Below are 16,755 nucleotides of genomic sequence, written 5' to 3' on the forward strand. Positions count from 1 at the left end.
CCCCAGCCCGCCGCCTCTCCCCGTGGGCCACTCCAGAGTAGAAGAGAGTCCAGCCCCTCTCGAGGAGATGGGTTCCAGAGCCCACGCTGTGCGTGAAGGCGAGCCTGACTATTTCTAGTCGATATCTCTTGACCTCCCGCACAAGCTCAGGCTCCTTGCCCCCCAGCGAGGTGACATTCCACGTCCCTAGAGCCAGCCTAAGCATCCGGGGATTGGGCCGCCGAGGTCTCCACCTTCGTCCGCCGCCCAATGCTCTTTGCACCGGTCCCTCGCGTCTCTCGTTCGGGCTTGGCCCGGCCGGGTATCGCGAGGAGCAACCCAGCCACCAGGCGCTCTCCAACGAGTCCCGACCCCAGCCTGGCTCCAGGGTGGGACTCCGGCTCCGCCGTACCGGGCGACGTCACGTGCCTTGATTTTGTACTCGTCATGAGGGGTTCTTGAACCGCTCTTTGTCTGACCCGTCACCTAGAGCCTGTTTGCCATGGGAGACCCTACCAGGGGCATTTAAGCCCCAGACAACATAGCTTCTAGGATCATTCGAGCACTCAAACCCCTCCACCACGTTAAGGTGGCGGTTCAAGGAGGGGGCAGTTGAAAGTTGCAATAGAATAATTTTATGCTTAGAACAGATTGGGTGACTCCAAATTGTTCATATCTTTTCCTGTCAGAAACTACATATAGGTAAAATTATAAGTTTACTTTCTAAATCCTATATCAGCAAGGGGTATGAAACAGTTTGGGGTAAACTGTTATTATTGTGGGTAAACATGAAAAAGGAACAACTACACAGAGCAGTTGTTAATGTATTTCATAAAGTGATCCATTAGCAATTGTTTTGCTCTGACAGGACACATGAAAGGTAAAAACCACAGTTAAAGAAAATATATTTCTACCTTAGAAACGTTATGCTCACAAACAGCTCAAGTGGTCAATTCAATGTTTTTGGCTTGAGCTATCTGGCCAAGCAACGGAATGGGCAGTTTTCTAGTCTTGTCCCTCAAGTTTGAGTTGTTCCTTCCATTAAATCCAAGATTTCAGTTGTTAAATAATTCCAGGGCAAAAAGTATTTCCAGTGGAGGGATCTTTTTAGCGGGCGGGGAAAAATCTGTTCTCTAAAATATAATTATTAGGCCTTTATTGTCTTAAATTTGGCACTTTGGGCCTTCCTACCCTGTGTTTCTTGTGTGTTTAACACCCCCTAAACAGGTCTGTTTGTCCTTTAACTCCAGAACTGAAGCATGAGATCCTGGTGTGGAGGCAAACGGCTCAGCGTATAAACCCGGCGAGCCGAGAGGAGACAGCTGTGAAATGCCTTCTGATGCAAAAAGTGCTCAACCTAGAAAGTCTGCTTCGCAAGATGATGAAGACCTTCCAAAGGTTAAACAAAAAGCCCACACTGCTCTTCTCTGTCACTCTTAAGATTACATTTATCACATATCACAGAAAGAGTTTTTTTTCCATTTATATTTCTGAAAGCAATCCAAGTCTCCCTATAAAGCTTTATACATCTAGAATATAAACACATGAGACAATACATACTACATGTACAGGGGTTGGACAATGAAACTGAAACACCTGTCATTTTAGTGTGGGAGGTTTCATGGCTAAATTGGACCAGCCTGGTAGCCAGTCTTCATTGATTGCACATTGCACCAGTAAGAGCAGAGTGTGAAGGTTCAATTAGCAGGGTAAGAGCACAGTTTTGCTCAAAATATTGAAATGTACACAACATTATGGGTGACATACCAGAGTTCAAAAGAGGACAAATTGTTGGTGCACGTCTTGCTGGTGCATCTGTGACCAAGACAGCAAGTCTTTGTGATGTATCAAGAGCCACGGTATCCAGGGTAATGTCAGCATACCACCAAGAAGGACGAACCACATCCAACAGGATTAACTGTGGACGCAAGAGGAAGCTGTCTGAAAGGGATGTTCGGGTGCTAACCCGGATTGTATCCAAAAAACATAAAACCACGGCCGCCCAAATCACGGCAGAATTAAATGTGCACCTCAACTCTCCTGTTTCCACCAGAACTGTCCATCAGGAGCTGCACAGGGTCAATATACACGGCCGGGCTGCTATAGCCAAACCTTTGGTCACTCATGCCAATGCCAAACGTCGGTTTCAGTGGTGCAAGGAGCGCAAATCTTGGGCTGCGGACAATGTGAAACTTGTATTGTTCTCTTATGAGTCCACCTTTACTATTTTCCCCACATCCGGGAAAGTTACGGTGTGGAGAAGCCCCAAAGAAGCGTACCACCCAGACTGTTGCATGCCCAGAGTGAAGCATGGGGGCATTCCCTTGGCCCAATACTTGTGCTAGATGGGCACTGCCAAGGACTACCGAACCATTCTTGAGGACCATGTGCATCCAATGGTTCAAACATTGTATCCTGAAGGCGGTGCCGTGTATCAGGATGACAATGCACCAATACACACAGCAAGACTGGTGAAAGATTGGTTTGATGAACATGAAAGTGAAGTTGAACATCTCCCATGGCCTGCACAGTCACCAGATCTAAATATTATTGAACCACTTTGGGGTGTTTTGGAGGAGCGAGTCAGGAAACGTTTTCCTCCACCAGTATCACGTAGTGACCTGGCCACTATCCTGCAAGAAGAATGGCTTAAAATCCCTCTGACCACTGTGCAGGACTTGTATATGTCATTCCCAAGATGAATTGACGCTGTATTGGAAGCAAAAGGAGCCCCTACACCATACTAATAAATTATTGTTTTTAGTATGATCATTTACCATTCAGTGATTGTTAATTATTTTTTAGATGAATTAACATGAGATCTAACTGTTATTTTTTTACAGACAAATTTCTCAGGAGGATAAAAACTGGGAACAAAACATTCAGGAGTTGCAAAAGAAGGTAGCTTTTAATTTCTCCCCTCAGAAATATTTCTTTCTCACTGTAGGAGCCGTGCATTGATGCTATCTGAGTAATGAAGTTGGCTGATTCTTTGAAAGTTCACTTGAGACAAATACCATCAGATGTGATAAAAATCAGCTTTTAAAAAAATCAGAGAATATATATATATATATATATATTTTAATCCACAGCACAGAATTACAGACAAGGTTCTGTTGGTGAAGTGTGCCTCGGTCCTCGGTGTGGTGATCTTCATGTTTTTTCTCAACTCCTTTGTTCCCAGTATTCATCTTGATCTGGGTAAGTGCTGCGCAGTCTCATCCAGGCTACTTTTGCCTATACTGTCAAATATTCCTAACACATCGCTTAAAGTTTGATCTTGGTTTTATTTTCTTCTCTTTATGACAAAAAACCCTTATGAACAGAATTCTCATTGTTCTTCAGATTTTGATGTTATAAACAGCTACTTTGAAATATTATTTTATGTTGTACCTTCTTTACAAGTCTGTTGTCAGTTTGAAACAGTTTATCTATACACTTTAAAAAGGTGTGCGGTAATAAGTTTATTACTTTTACATACCACTGTTGCATATATGTTGTTAGCCAATCACATGACGGGAACATGGTGAAGATAACTTCCTGAAGTTCAAATTGAGCAACAGAATGTGTACTTTCTGCATTATAATGAGTATTTTACAAACTTTTGATCTACTGGAATGTCCTTGTAAAACTACCTCTTTAGTTTGTAGAGAATGGTCTGATTTGAAAAAGGAGGCACATATTGAGTAAACAGCAGCTGTCATAATTAGAATCCACTTTAATGGCCATGCTAGTGGACATTTGTGTGGACAAAAAGTTTTATGTCAAAAAGTCAGAGGACAATTGGCAGACTACCATCTGTGAATGCACAACACTGTAAATCATCAAGAGCTACAGCAGCAGAAGATGTTCTGATAGCTAAGCACACTAAACAGAGGCTACAGTTCTCACAGGCTCACCACACTGGACAGTTACATATTGGAAAAATGTGACCTCGTGATGATTCCCGATTTTAGTCGCAACATATTAGATGAAAAGAATTTGGCGTAAACAGCTTGTAAGAATGGATGCACCCTGCCTTGTATCAACAATTCAGGTATAGACTGTGATGATGTGAAGATGTTTGGGATATTTTGTTAGTACACTTTGGGTCTCTTAGTACAAATTACACATGATTTAAACACCACAACCTCCCTTAGTATTGGTGGAGTGGTCCTGCTTGAAGCAGGCACCACAAGGGAACTACACTCAGCAGATGAATGCATATTACAAAATTTTAATCAACTAAAACTGGTTTCTTGAACATGATAATGACTTTTAGTTTACTTTAGTTTACACAAAGTGGCCTTTGCAGATGTCAGTCAAATAGAACACCTTTGTGATGTGATGAAACAGGAAATGTGGATCATGGATGTGCAGCCAGCAAATCCACAGCAACTATGTAATGCTATCATGTCAATGTGAACAAAAACTGTCAGAAATGTTTCTGACACCTTCTTGAATCTGTTCCATGAAGAATTAGGACAGTTTTAAAGGCAAAAGTGCGTCCAACCGGGCACAAGGAGGCTGTATCTTATAAAGTGGCCAGTGAGTGCATACAGAATGTACCTGAGTGCTACTTGATCGTCGGCAAAATAGCCTCATAATTACATGACTTAATCTCATGCTACGTTATACAGACGGTCAGTCTGCTCTGATGAAGATTCACTCACTTCACCCCAGCATGCTGAATGCTTGACGTGCCTCCGACTAAAATTAGTTGGAGGAATTTTACACCTTATAGACATCCGCTGTACAAAACATGTGGAGATCAAAAGGGACTAACAAACCATTTAGATGTGCCAGGAGTAGATCCATAAAATGTACTTGTTTTCCCCACACCTAAACTAACGTAACACAGTTCTTGATACAGAGGATAACATATAGTGATATAAACAACAGTGTGACAGCAGCTTTGACTAAAGCTGTCTTTTATAATTTGTTTTGTTGAGTATTTGTCTAAAAATGAATGGCCTTGATTCTATCTTTCACAGATGTTCAGATGTTCCTAGAGAATAGAATGCATTCAGCATATTTTTCTAAACTATACTTGAATTACAAACAGCCTGGGTTGACTGACTTTCTTTGTTTGCTGTAGCCAGATTCTTATGCAACTTCTTGAGTCAGCCCTTCACAAATAAGCCTCTATTAAAGAGTTTATAGAAGGCATGTTTTCCTCATAAAAAATTTAACAGAATACTGCCTAATGAGTCAAAGTGGTTTCAATAAGTTTTACTTCTATTGACATGCACATAAGGGTTAGCCTAACAATACCCTGTCAGGTTATAAAGTTGAGTCTGTACACGAGCAAGGAAGTGACTGACTGCTACTAATCATTCATTCAAAGACAGCCCTTTTTTAGTCTCCATGAAACTGTTGAAACAGTGTTTCGGTGTTAGGTATATGTGGTGTACATATTGAGCCTTCAAAAGGTTTGTGTGTATAAAAACACGTGCAAACCGAATTGGGTGCAAAACACTCTACAAACCAGGTCCAAATCGAATTGTGTGTGTATAATGAGCGGAACAGCGGGCACAAAGTCTTTGGCAGGCTTGCCTTCATGAATATGCTGAATATAAGCTAGACTGAAGCACACACATTTATGGGAGGAGGATATACAAACATAATTTCTTATCACCCGCAACGCAATTTATCAAACCTGAAACATACTCTGGGTACAGTTTTTGCATTCATATTTAGCCCGTTTGAAAGGCAGGTGCAAACTGGCATGCACAAATGTCTGCAGTCATTGCTGCGAGAAGAAAGCATAGATAGAATGACAGACAACGGACAGAGAGAACCTTGTGTGCACATGTCAACATATTTTTACTGTCAGGAATAAATATAGTAAAGATTTTATCTGCAGCATTATAAATCCAGCACACCATCATGTTATGGGATGACTCCATGATGTCTGGATGCACAAGAGCAGCGCTTCTTTACAGCCCAGAAAAGGTGGCACAGATTATAGATGTCTGGTGCATGTTTGCAGCGGGAGTGCAGACAATATTGTGATATTAAACCAAAACCAAAAACACCATGACTGAACCTAAATATTGTAGCATGTTTATAAACAAACAAATCTGATCTGAACATCAACCGGCAGCAAAGACCAGAAAAAGGGATATTGAAGAAAAACTACTAAAAAAACTGTCCTGGGTGCTCTTGAAAGTGTGCACCCCTATCCTGTGTGCAAGGGAGACTTTTATTTAATCTTTGCCAGGGGAGGTGGGGTGATGACGGAGTATTTGGAGCAGGCGGGGGTTTGGGGGCTGACAAAGTCAACTTTTCCAGGTTTTATGATTAAGATATAATCTTTTAACTTTAGCTTGTATTATTTTCATCTTTTTAAATGTTTTTAAAAAGTGCATTATAATTCTTCAAGTTCTTCTTCCTTATATGGCCACTCTGCTCTCCTAGACTGTTCATTAAGACACCCAATAGCATCATTTAAATATGGCAGTCTGCACCACTTTTCCACCTATAATCAATTGCGCACGCAAACTTTGTAGATCACCTGCAACACATCCACTTGTGCAGTTTCTTTTTTTTTGCACAAGCAATTTAGTGCTGCATATGTGGAATCTTTGAAGATCAGGCCCTAAATGTATATTGTCTGTATGACAATATATATCCATGTGCATCTTTTGTTTCAGTTACAGCTGCAAGTCTCTATGGGCTTTGTTTAGCTAGAGAGTAAAAGTTTGCCCACCCCAGTCTTGGCCAGATTCTCAGTTTGACTAGGCCATTCTAACATGAATATGCTTTGATCTAAACTAGTCCATTGTAACTCTGTATGTTAAGGACTGTTGTTCTGCTGGAAGGTGAACCACCAATGTAGTCTTAAGTCATTTTCAGCCTCTACCAGGTTTTCTTTCAGGACTGCCCTGTATTTAGCTCCATATTTCTGTTGTTGTAAAGCCTCCCCAGAGCATGATAATGCCTCCACCATACTCACTTCAGGAAACTATGGGCTGCTACTACTAAAACAAATCTCTTGATTCAAAATGTATTTCAATTTTCAATAGTGTATTGCCAGTGTGCTACCATGCAAAAATGTGCCATGTATGTATGCATGTATTTATGTATGCTAGTGTTAAATTACAGATTTGTTTTCCTTTTAGACTTTTTGTGAAATACAATTCTGTCAATTCTTAAAATGTGTCATTATTCTTTAACCACACACTAAAGATATAATCATAAAAATCTGATTTTTCTGTGTTGAAGTATCACTATATTCACAATACATTTAAATGTAATTTTAGGAATATTTTTCATGTTTCAGCAAACATCATCCAAAGCAGTGATGAACTCTGTGGTCTCCATGAAACTGACACAATGTTTCTGTGTTAGTTACAAGTGGTGTAGGTTGAGGATTATGTGTTGTCTCTATGACACTGTGGTGTCTCTGACGTGGAGCTGTCAGATGACCTTAACTGCATCTCATTAGTTCAGATGTCTGTCTTGACGCGCCTCCTCATGAGGTTACCCTATCAGCAGCCGTTCTGAGATAATTACAGCCACCATTGGGTTACCTCTCTGTGACATTTATCAAATGGGGCTGACCCCACTGCAGCATGTTTTCTGTTGTGCTGGAGGGGTAGGCGCCTGTTTAAACACATTGCTCATTAAACTGTGCAGGTTGGAGTCAGGGTTGACTGCAGCTGCAAGCCCAGTCAGTTCATTCACACGCTCTTTCAGAATTAAGCCTCATTAAAATTTCATTAACTTCACATGTTAGGATTTATTGCTGTTTGATTATGGCCAAGTGATTCAATTCCTCCTCGCTGACTCTGGTACAGTGAGTTACTACTGTAGTTATGATGAAACCAATGTGCTTGCATGATTGCACTGCATCCACTGTGAATGCAACTAATAAAGTGCAGCAATGAAAATTAGATAAAATAAAATAAACAAATATGTGAAAACATTCTGCCGTAATCACTAAAACATTAAATTTGATGTAGATTCCTTTAGTTACTTTCACACAGGAAGATGGTCAGTGGCACATTAACTACCTCTTCTGTTTCCTATGTAAATATGCCAGTGTATGCAGACTTGACAAAGGTTTAAAGGTTCATAAATTGGGTTTGCACAAACTGCTCTAAGGTTTTCCAGATCAGAATGATTTAAGGTCATAAAAGTTTGCTTTGGTATTTTCCCCTGTCAGACTAACTGCTGTCTTCAGATTCCTACTAATCTGGATTTATGCTAAATGAAATAGCAAGAGAGTCATTTTGCTGCAAATATGAAATGACTGAATGCAGAAATCCTTAGAGAAAATTATAGAGGAGAAAATTATTGAGATATTATTGCTTAAGAGTGAAATTTTAAAATCAGTCATGGAAAACATTAAATACACACTTACCGCCAAAGTGATCAATGACCATTTTAAATGTCACAGTTCATGACAGCATAATTGGATTGTTTTTAAGAGATAGCAAGAGAAAGCATATTTTCTCTTTCATATTGAGTAACAATAAAGTAGAGATATTTGGCCAAAATGCACAGCACCAACTCTACACACCAGCACAAAAACCCTAATCCAACTGTGACGAACGGTGGTGGAGGAGTGATGATCGGGGTTTGCTTTGAACAGAACATGATCACCTTGAATTTATTGAGTAAGCCATAAACTCTTTTGTATAACAAAATACTCTAGAGACAAGTGTGAGCGCATCTGTCTGTCAGCTAAAATGTGGTCCAAGCCAGGTCATCAACAGGTCCTAAACACACCAGCAAATCGATATCAGAGTGGCAAAAAAGAAAAGATTTTACTGTAGAAAGTACAGACCTCAAGTCAGTTAAAAGGATGTTCAAAAATTAATGTTTATGCACAACTATGTGCTAAATGGATAAGAAACTGATAGTTGTATAGAAATCGGGGTGTACGTAGGATTATATGCTCTGTATTGCTATGGTGCAAGGGAATCTTTTTTCCAAAAAACAGAAAGTATTAAAAGTTAAAAAAAATTATTTTTCTTATCTTTCTAGCATCTTTGGACTGGTTTTAGATTTAATGGATTGCAAGTTCGTAGACTAGCTTAGTATCCAGACACTATAGGCTGCTGGCCCAGCATTAACTGGCAGGTGGACAATGCTAGGGCTAGTTGCTAAATGTCACATTTAGCTGCTATTAGGAGTTGATGGGAGACGAAAACAGCATTGGTATTTCATGTAAACAGTGGTCATTAAAATAATTTATTCTATTTGCCATCAGATAATTTTCTCTGGCATTTTTACTGGAACACTCCTGTTTCACAAGACATTTAGAGTCAAGGGAAATACATTTTATCCTTTGTGCTGTTGAACTGTGGTCCTGAATAAGAGCAATAGTGTAGCAAGTCCAATTCATGTTAAAATTCTGCAAAGTACTACTGAGTTTTTTTTTTTCTTTTCTGGTCTTACATCCCCAATCCTATCCCTGTAACTTTCTCATTTTACCCTCTTCTCTAAGTCCCTTCAGTTGTGAAAGGATTTCCCAAAGGTATCCGCCAGGCCAATTACAGCTGCTTACCTGTTTAATCAAATTTTCTCTGAGTGGATGCACATGCATTCCTCTTTCAAAAACACTATTGCTACTAGTTCATGGGTTTCAGCTTAGAACATGTTGGATTTTTTTTTTATTGAAGTAAGTAAGTATTACATGAATAAAATATTTCATGTAACATACCCAGCAAGAATGCTAAAACTAAGGCAACATTCTGGTTTGCTTTGGACATGATTTATAAAACATTATTAAAGACTTTTATGGTTTGAAAAACTATGAATCATTGTGAATGCATGTCATGAAATAGAGGACAGATGAAGCTTTATTTTTTAAACAGTTTGCTGCTTAAAAACAACTGTTCCCCAGTACGTGCAAAAGTTTTCAAATGCCTTGAATGTTTAACATTTTACTGTACAAATACAAACATCAGTGATTTTTGGCGTGTTTTAGGTGAAAGACCAACACAAGGTAGTGCTAAATTGTGAAGCATAAAGAAAATGACATTTTCAGCCCCTTTACTCATAAGCCTTTAAAAAATCCAGTACAACCAATAGTCTTCCAAAGCTCCTTATTCAGTTCATTGTGTGCAATTTAACCTCAGTATACATCCAGCTGTTATGTAAAGGCCTCCTAGGTTTGTTAAAGAACATATGTGAACAAACGGCATCATGCAGACCAAGTCGGTAGGATACATCTGCAAACTTTTTAGGATAAGTCATCCATCTAAACTGACAGACTAGGCAAGGGCAGCATTGATCAGAAAAGCTGCAAAGAAGGTCATGGTAACTCCGGGGGAGCTGCAGAAATCCACATTTAAAGGTGGGAGAATCATTTCCCAGGACAACTATTAGTTGAGCATTTCATAAATCTAGTCTATATGGAAGGGTGACAGGAAAAAAAAAACATTGTGGAAAGAAAGCTATAGAAAGTCTGGTGAGATAAGACCAAAACTGAACTTTTGAGCCTACATGCAAACAATATCCATGTGTTCATCCCTCCCCCCCCATCTAGTTGCGGGGTAGCTGGTGCCTATCTCCAGCGGTCATTGGGCGAGAGGCGGGAATACCCCGATCAGGTCACCAGTCTGAAAACAATGCAAACCACTTTGAACAAACCCTTCCCATTGTGGAATATGGTGGTGGCAGCATCATGCTAGGGGTGTTTTTCTTCAATAGGGTCACAGAAGCTGGTCAACGTTGATAGGAAAATGGATGGAGCTAAATGCACGGCATTCCTGGAAGAAAACCTATTAGAGGCTGATAAAGACTTCAGATTGGGATGGAGGTTCACCTTCCTCCAGCACAACTCTAAATATGAAGCCAGAGCTATAATGGAATGGTTTAGACAGAGAGTGTGCCTTCAGTTCGAGACTCCAACTCGAGTCGCACTTAAGTTGCAGAGACTCGAATTGCGCCATAAAGGTTTGAGACTTGACTTGAACTCCTGGTCTGAGACTCAAGTCTTATTAATATGTAATGAAGATTGAAAGGAAGCTGGTGCGTAAGCTGCATACTGCAGCTGCTTCGCATGTTTTACTGTAAAATGGGTGCGCTTGATTATTAGCCAGGGACGTTGGTGGAGCATGGGATGTTAAAGGATTGTAACTGTTCATGTTAGCTGGTGGTTCATAATAATGACCAAATGAACACTATATTAATCAGAATCAGAATCAGAAAAGCTTTATTGCCAAGTACGTTTTTGGACATACAAGGAATTTGTTTTGGCGTAGTTGGTGCAATACAGTACAAATTAAACAGTGTAAACATATCTACAATATAATGTAAATATATGTGCACAATCTTAAGTGAGTGAGAGTAAATATAGAGCAGTATAAGATGCAAGAGCAATACAACAGTGCAGGTGATCATTGTGCAATTATGGCAGTGCAAGTAAAGCAGGAGTCCAAGCTGAGTGTTTGTGGATTAAATGACTTTTGATCATTTAGGAAACAAAATAAGATAACTTAGCTCCGACAGTTGTCGCTGTGGGAAGTGAGGAGAAGAAAACTCTTCAAATAGTACAATATAAAAAGGTGTGGACAATATAGGGACAAACAGGTGTTCACTAAGTCATTACAAAGACACAAAAATTTAGATTTATAATGAAATTTAACATTAACATGTTTTATTCAGGTTTTAATCTCTCATTATTTCAAATGACGCAAATATTACACTTGATCAATTTTCAAAATGATATAAAACACCATTTGGCAGATTTCTGGATGGTGAAGTAAATGGTAAAAGACTAAAAGATAACTGTTAATAAACATCAAACAAGGTCTAAGGTCAGGCGTTAGATACTTGAGACTTGACTTGGAGTTGGCCTTCAAAGACCTGACTTGACTTGACTTGGAAAAAGGGATTTTAAAAGGTCCTATTATGATCTGAGGCAAGACTTGAAGACATAAAGCTGTATAATCGCAGCAAACCTTGATTCTGCAAAGTATGATTTCAGCAGGGCTGAATACAAATTCAAGTTGTACTTTATGTTGGTCAAAATAAAATACATGGATGTTTCAAGTTGTAAATAAAAAAAGTGAAATGTCTGACGGGTATGAATACATTTACAAGAGAATTTCTTCTCATTATATAAAAAAAAATAAAAAATAAAAACCGTCTTGGATGCAGTTTTTGCCTGACTGTGAAGGCTATCATCGGGTGGTGTTTCCTTTCCTCTCCCTCTCTTTCAGGTTGGATCGCTATCCTGGGTGCTCTCTGGCTTTTAGTTCTGGCCGATGTCCAAGACTTTGAGATCATCCTGCACCGGGTGGAGTGGGCCACGCTATTGTTCTTTGCAGGCCTCTTTGTTTTGATGGAGGTACTTAACACGCAGGCCTTATTTGTGGCATTTGTTGGAAAGTGTGTTTCTATTTTATTCCAGATAATTTAAACTAACAGCCAAAGAGGAGATCAAACACTGATATTGAACTAAGGCTCTTAGTACATCCAGTTAGTGTGTGAGAATCTGGTGTCTTCTTCTTTGACAAACTGCTTCACTAGATACTAGAAGAAACAGCTTTATTAGTTAGCTTAACTGTATTGACAGCACACTTGGGTGTGACCTAAATGCAGCTTGGCAGTGAGCTCACATTGTGAAAAGTAATTACCAGTTTTTTCACCTACGAGTCATGCTGTGAAGGGAGAGAAAAATGTCCATGTTGTTGACACAATGAGATTTCTCTTGTTTCTGTCTTTTGACACAGATGTGGCTTAAACTTTGTTGGAATCATTGAAGTCTGTATAGTGTTAGACATGTATCTCCCATAAGGACTACCTACCAGCATGTGGAGATATATATTTAAGTATATATAGCTCTCAGTGTCAGATATAATAAAAAGGACACATTTATCTCTGTCTGCTTTTAATGACTGCTAAATAGAAGCCAAATAGCTTTTTTTCCTCTTTCTTCCCACCTCTAAGTAATTTTCTCCTGACTTTTTACTTATTATTGATCTCCTTTTCATTTTTCAGGCTTTAGCCCAGCTGCAGCTCATCGACTATATTGGAGAGCAGACAGCCCTGCTGATAAAAGTGAGTCCTTTCTTTGATTCGGAGCCATCATCGCTCAGGTATCTGCTCGGCTGGCATAACTCATAATTGGGCACAGGTGATTTGATATTGCATTTTATGCATATTGATCCTTTGGCTCTGCACAGCTCTGAATTCAATTATTTTGTTTACGTCTCATTGCTGCCAGTGGTTGCTGAGGTCTCTGGTAATTCTCACCCATATTCCTGCCTCTGTGCACAGTGCGAGCGAGTTGTCTCTTAGCTGAGAATTGAACCAGTAATAGGTACGTCAGCTTATGTTTAGCCACCAGTCCTGTCTGAGTCTAATAATCACACATGACAGGTGGTGTGCTATTGTGGATCCCTAACTTGCTGAGTTTCCCAAACAATGAACAGCAAGGTGGGTAGAGCTGCATGGCCTTTCTGTGATGATATCACTGGAGGTAAGGTGAAAGAGGAGGCATAGTTTCATTTAACTGGTTGATATGCTTCCCTCCTCTCCACCATGCAAACAAGTTCCAACAAAAAACATCTTCAGACCTGGACATTTGAAGCTGAAGCCATGGACTATATCCGAATAGCCTTAGATTTCATGAAGGAATGAAATTTTAAACATAAAGATCTATTAATCATTATGCATTAGCATCTAAAATATTTCCATCATTTAATATGTTTACATACAATGCTGTTGAAATATTTGCCCTCTTGCTTTTATGTTGCTCTCAAATGTTTCAGACTATCAAATACATTTTAATATCATACAAAGAAGAGCAAATACAATTTAATTAATATGCTTTATGAAACATATGGTTTATTTTATGTAATTCATGATGTGACAATCTGACAACATTTTCCCACAAGGTCATATTGGTTTGGGTAGCTTTTTCCCTTAATAAATATAATCCTCATTTGATAACAGCTATTTCGATGTACTCAGGTCATCTTTGTCTGACATTAGAATTTGTTTGATGGCCAGAAACGTTTTATACTAAAACAAAACAAACATTCTGTAAAGGTGGAAATGCTTTTTCACAGCACTTTAAATTAACAAGCAGATTTCTTTGCGTTTTCCACAATTAGTATCTGCTTCACAAAATTTGACACTATTCACCGATGGTGCCATAGATGCATGTATTTTGCTGACCACAACAACTTAAACAGGCACACACATTTGATTGTTCTCGCAGCGCATCATCTCAATAATCATTACAAGGGGATCTGAAGCTCTGTTATAGCAGATAAGCACAAAACTCTGACCAGCTTCCTTTTCCCTGCTGGAAAAAACGCCATCCCCACAGCATGAACCTGCCACCACCATGTTTCACCGTGGGGATGGTGTCTTTAGGATGATGCACAATGTTAGTTTTCCTCAACGCAGTGTTTTCCATGTGGACCAAAAAATTGAGATTAGGTCTAATCTGGCCTGAGCTTCTTCTTCCACATGTTTTGTCCCCTACATGGCCTGTAGGAAAATCTAAACAGGACTTCTTATGTATCTACTTAAACAATGACTTCATGCCACTCTTCCATAAAGGTGGGGTTTGTGGAGTGCTCTAATCATTGCCTTATCAACAGATTCTCCCACCTGAGCTGTGGAATTACAAAAACAAATTTGTTTTGTTTTTCTGTCCATAGGAGTCAAATTTTTCTTGCATCTTGCCTCTTTAAAGTGCAGCTTTAGAGAAGGCACTTTGGATTTTGACAACTTTTTTCACTCATTTTGTCAAGTTTTTATAAGACTTTATAACATTGTTCAGTGTGCTCAAAGCAGAATAATAAACGAAAAAAACAAACAAACCACAAACTAGAAATATGGTTAATGAAAAAAAATGATCAAAGACCCACCAAAGGCTCATGCTTTAGTAAATTATCTACTTTATTTAATGTATACTTGAGTAATAACTACCTCAAAGCTCCAGGATGTTTTTTGTCTGTATTAGTATAACTGCTAACAATATAAAAAAAATAAACATAGTGTACTCATTGTTGCTTATTTTATGTACTCAGGCTTAGCAGATAACTAGTTCATGTTCTGTAACATTTTAATGGCACTGTTGTCCAGTTAAAATTTTTAATGTTTCAGGGCTAAGTCCCCTGGTGTTTCAGCATCCTGACATTAAATGGCATCAGGCTGCATGCAGAGAACTGGCAGAGCTCTCAGGACAAAAATCAAACCAACCACCTGTGGATCTGTCATCACACAGCTCCATCTCAAAGATTGATCATATTAGGTGTGTTTTATTTAGGTCACAGACTGGCTGATGTAGAAAGGCAAACACCATCAACTATACTGGTTATCCACTGCTCTGATTATCTCCCCTCCCAGGCGGTGCCAGAAGACCAGCGCTTGGCTCTGGCCATTATCTTAGTGATGTGGATCTCAGCTCTGGCTTCTTCTCTCATCGACAACATCCCCTTTACTGCCGCCATGGTAGGACTTGTCAGAGTAATTTTCCTTGTAGTTTGTTTTATATCGATAAACATCTGCTAGGCTATACACAGGTGAAAGAATGGAATTAAAAATCCATATTTAAAGGTTAAAATGGAAAAGTTTGAGTTTTAAATTTTAAGAATTGTTAAATCAAGATAGTTTTACCTTCAAGTGTTTTTGGGGCTTTTATGTCTTCTTACAATTTAAAAAGTAAAAGGCCATCAGGTATTGTTGGAAAAAAGTACTTTTAAGGATTGCCACAACTTGGTCGAACAGCTAATTAGAACATTTCATGTGAACACTATCCCTCAACGTAAAGTCTGCCGCTGCCTTGTGAGCAAGTATTTAAAAAATCTTTTACTATTCATATTTCTTTTTGTTTTTGTAGAATAGCATCCTTTCACAGTAATACCAACTTGAATCCAGAATACCTTTGACTAATCCTGGAAGCTCTATAATGTAGCTAACTGGAGGCAGGTTGTTTTAATAATCGAGCCGTTAGGAAAGGAAAAGGTTTCAAGGCGTTTCTTTGACATGTTAACCAGAAAGCATTCATGCTGTAGATGCACAGTAACATATTCCATTTTGGATGTAACGTTTTAGCTAAAGGAAAGGTTTTTCTGATCATTTAAACTTTAGCTCTTTTCAGCAATATCTGATTTCTAATAGAAATTACAGATTTGATCAATTTTCTAGTGGTTCAGTAAATGGATAGACATTGAAATACTCACAGATGTAGTACTATGTTGACCTTCTCTGATTCCCAAGTAAATATATAAACAAAAATGTTATCAGGATATTTTCTTACTAAAAAATGGTGTTTGCTTTTTAATACAGAAAATATTTGATGTCTCTGTGCTTTATCAAAATAAATGTATATTTTTGTGATTTCAATGTACCGCTGATTCTCCCAGATTCCGGTTCTCATCAACCTGAGTCAGGATGCAGACGTGAACCTGCCCGTGAAGCCTCTCATCTTTGCTTTGGCAATGGGGGCCTGCCTTGGTGGTAAGTTTTCATTCTTTAATAGAAATGAAGTCCCCTGACAGCAGGGGACTTTACAGTTTGATCTCTTCCTCAGAGATGTGGATCTATAAGAATGGCCTCTGGCATCAAATGCTTTAGGTGACAGCCACAGTTTTGGCATCTGTGTCTCTCCCCTGGGAAGGCTGGATATTTGGATTTTATTCATTCTTCAGAGAGCTGCTTCAAGGTCCTCAACATACAGCTTCTTCAGGCTCTGCTACACTCAGCGTTTAGCCCTTCATCGCAGTGTGGCTTTGTTAGGGTGGGAAGGACACAAACAGAAGGAGCTGTCAAAGTGTTTCAGTTTCATATACTGAAGTATGACAGATTTGTATCGAGTTG

The 16,755-nt window shown here is 39.1% G+C and overlaps 1 protein-coding gene across 1 annotated transcript in view; it reads left to right on the plus strand.

Annotated features, from left to right (window-relative positions):
- Window positions 1–16,755, plus strand: part of oca2 (oculocutaneous albinism II) — a 78,159-nt gene that overhangs the window by 41,834 nt on the left and 19,570 nt on the right. Inside the window, exons 16-22 of the mRNA XM_047374117.1 lie at window positions 1,230–1,377; window positions 2,823–2,880; window positions 3,072–3,180; window positions 12,138–12,265; window positions 12,919–12,978; window positions 15,283–15,387; window positions 16,302–16,395. Of these exons, the coding sequence (XP_047230073.1) occupies window positions 1,230–1,377; window positions 2,823–2,880; window positions 3,072–3,180; window positions 12,138–12,265; window positions 12,919–12,978; window positions 15,283–15,387; window positions 16,302–16,395 (702 nt within the window). The remainder of the gene's footprint in view (window positions 1–1,229; window positions 1,378–2,822; window positions 2,881–3,071; window positions 3,181–12,137; window positions 12,266–12,918; window positions 12,979–15,282; window positions 15,388–16,301; window positions 16,396–16,755) is intronic.

The sequence above is a fragment of the Girardinichthys multiradiatus genome, chromosome 9 (assembly GCF_021462225.1).
Source record: "Girardinichthys multiradiatus isolate DD_20200921_A chromosome 9, DD_fGirMul_XY1, whole genome shotgun sequence".
Taxonomy (NCBI): Eukaryota; Metazoa; Chordata; class Actinopteri; order Cyprinodontiformes; family Goodeidae; genus Girardinichthys; species Girardinichthys multiradiatus.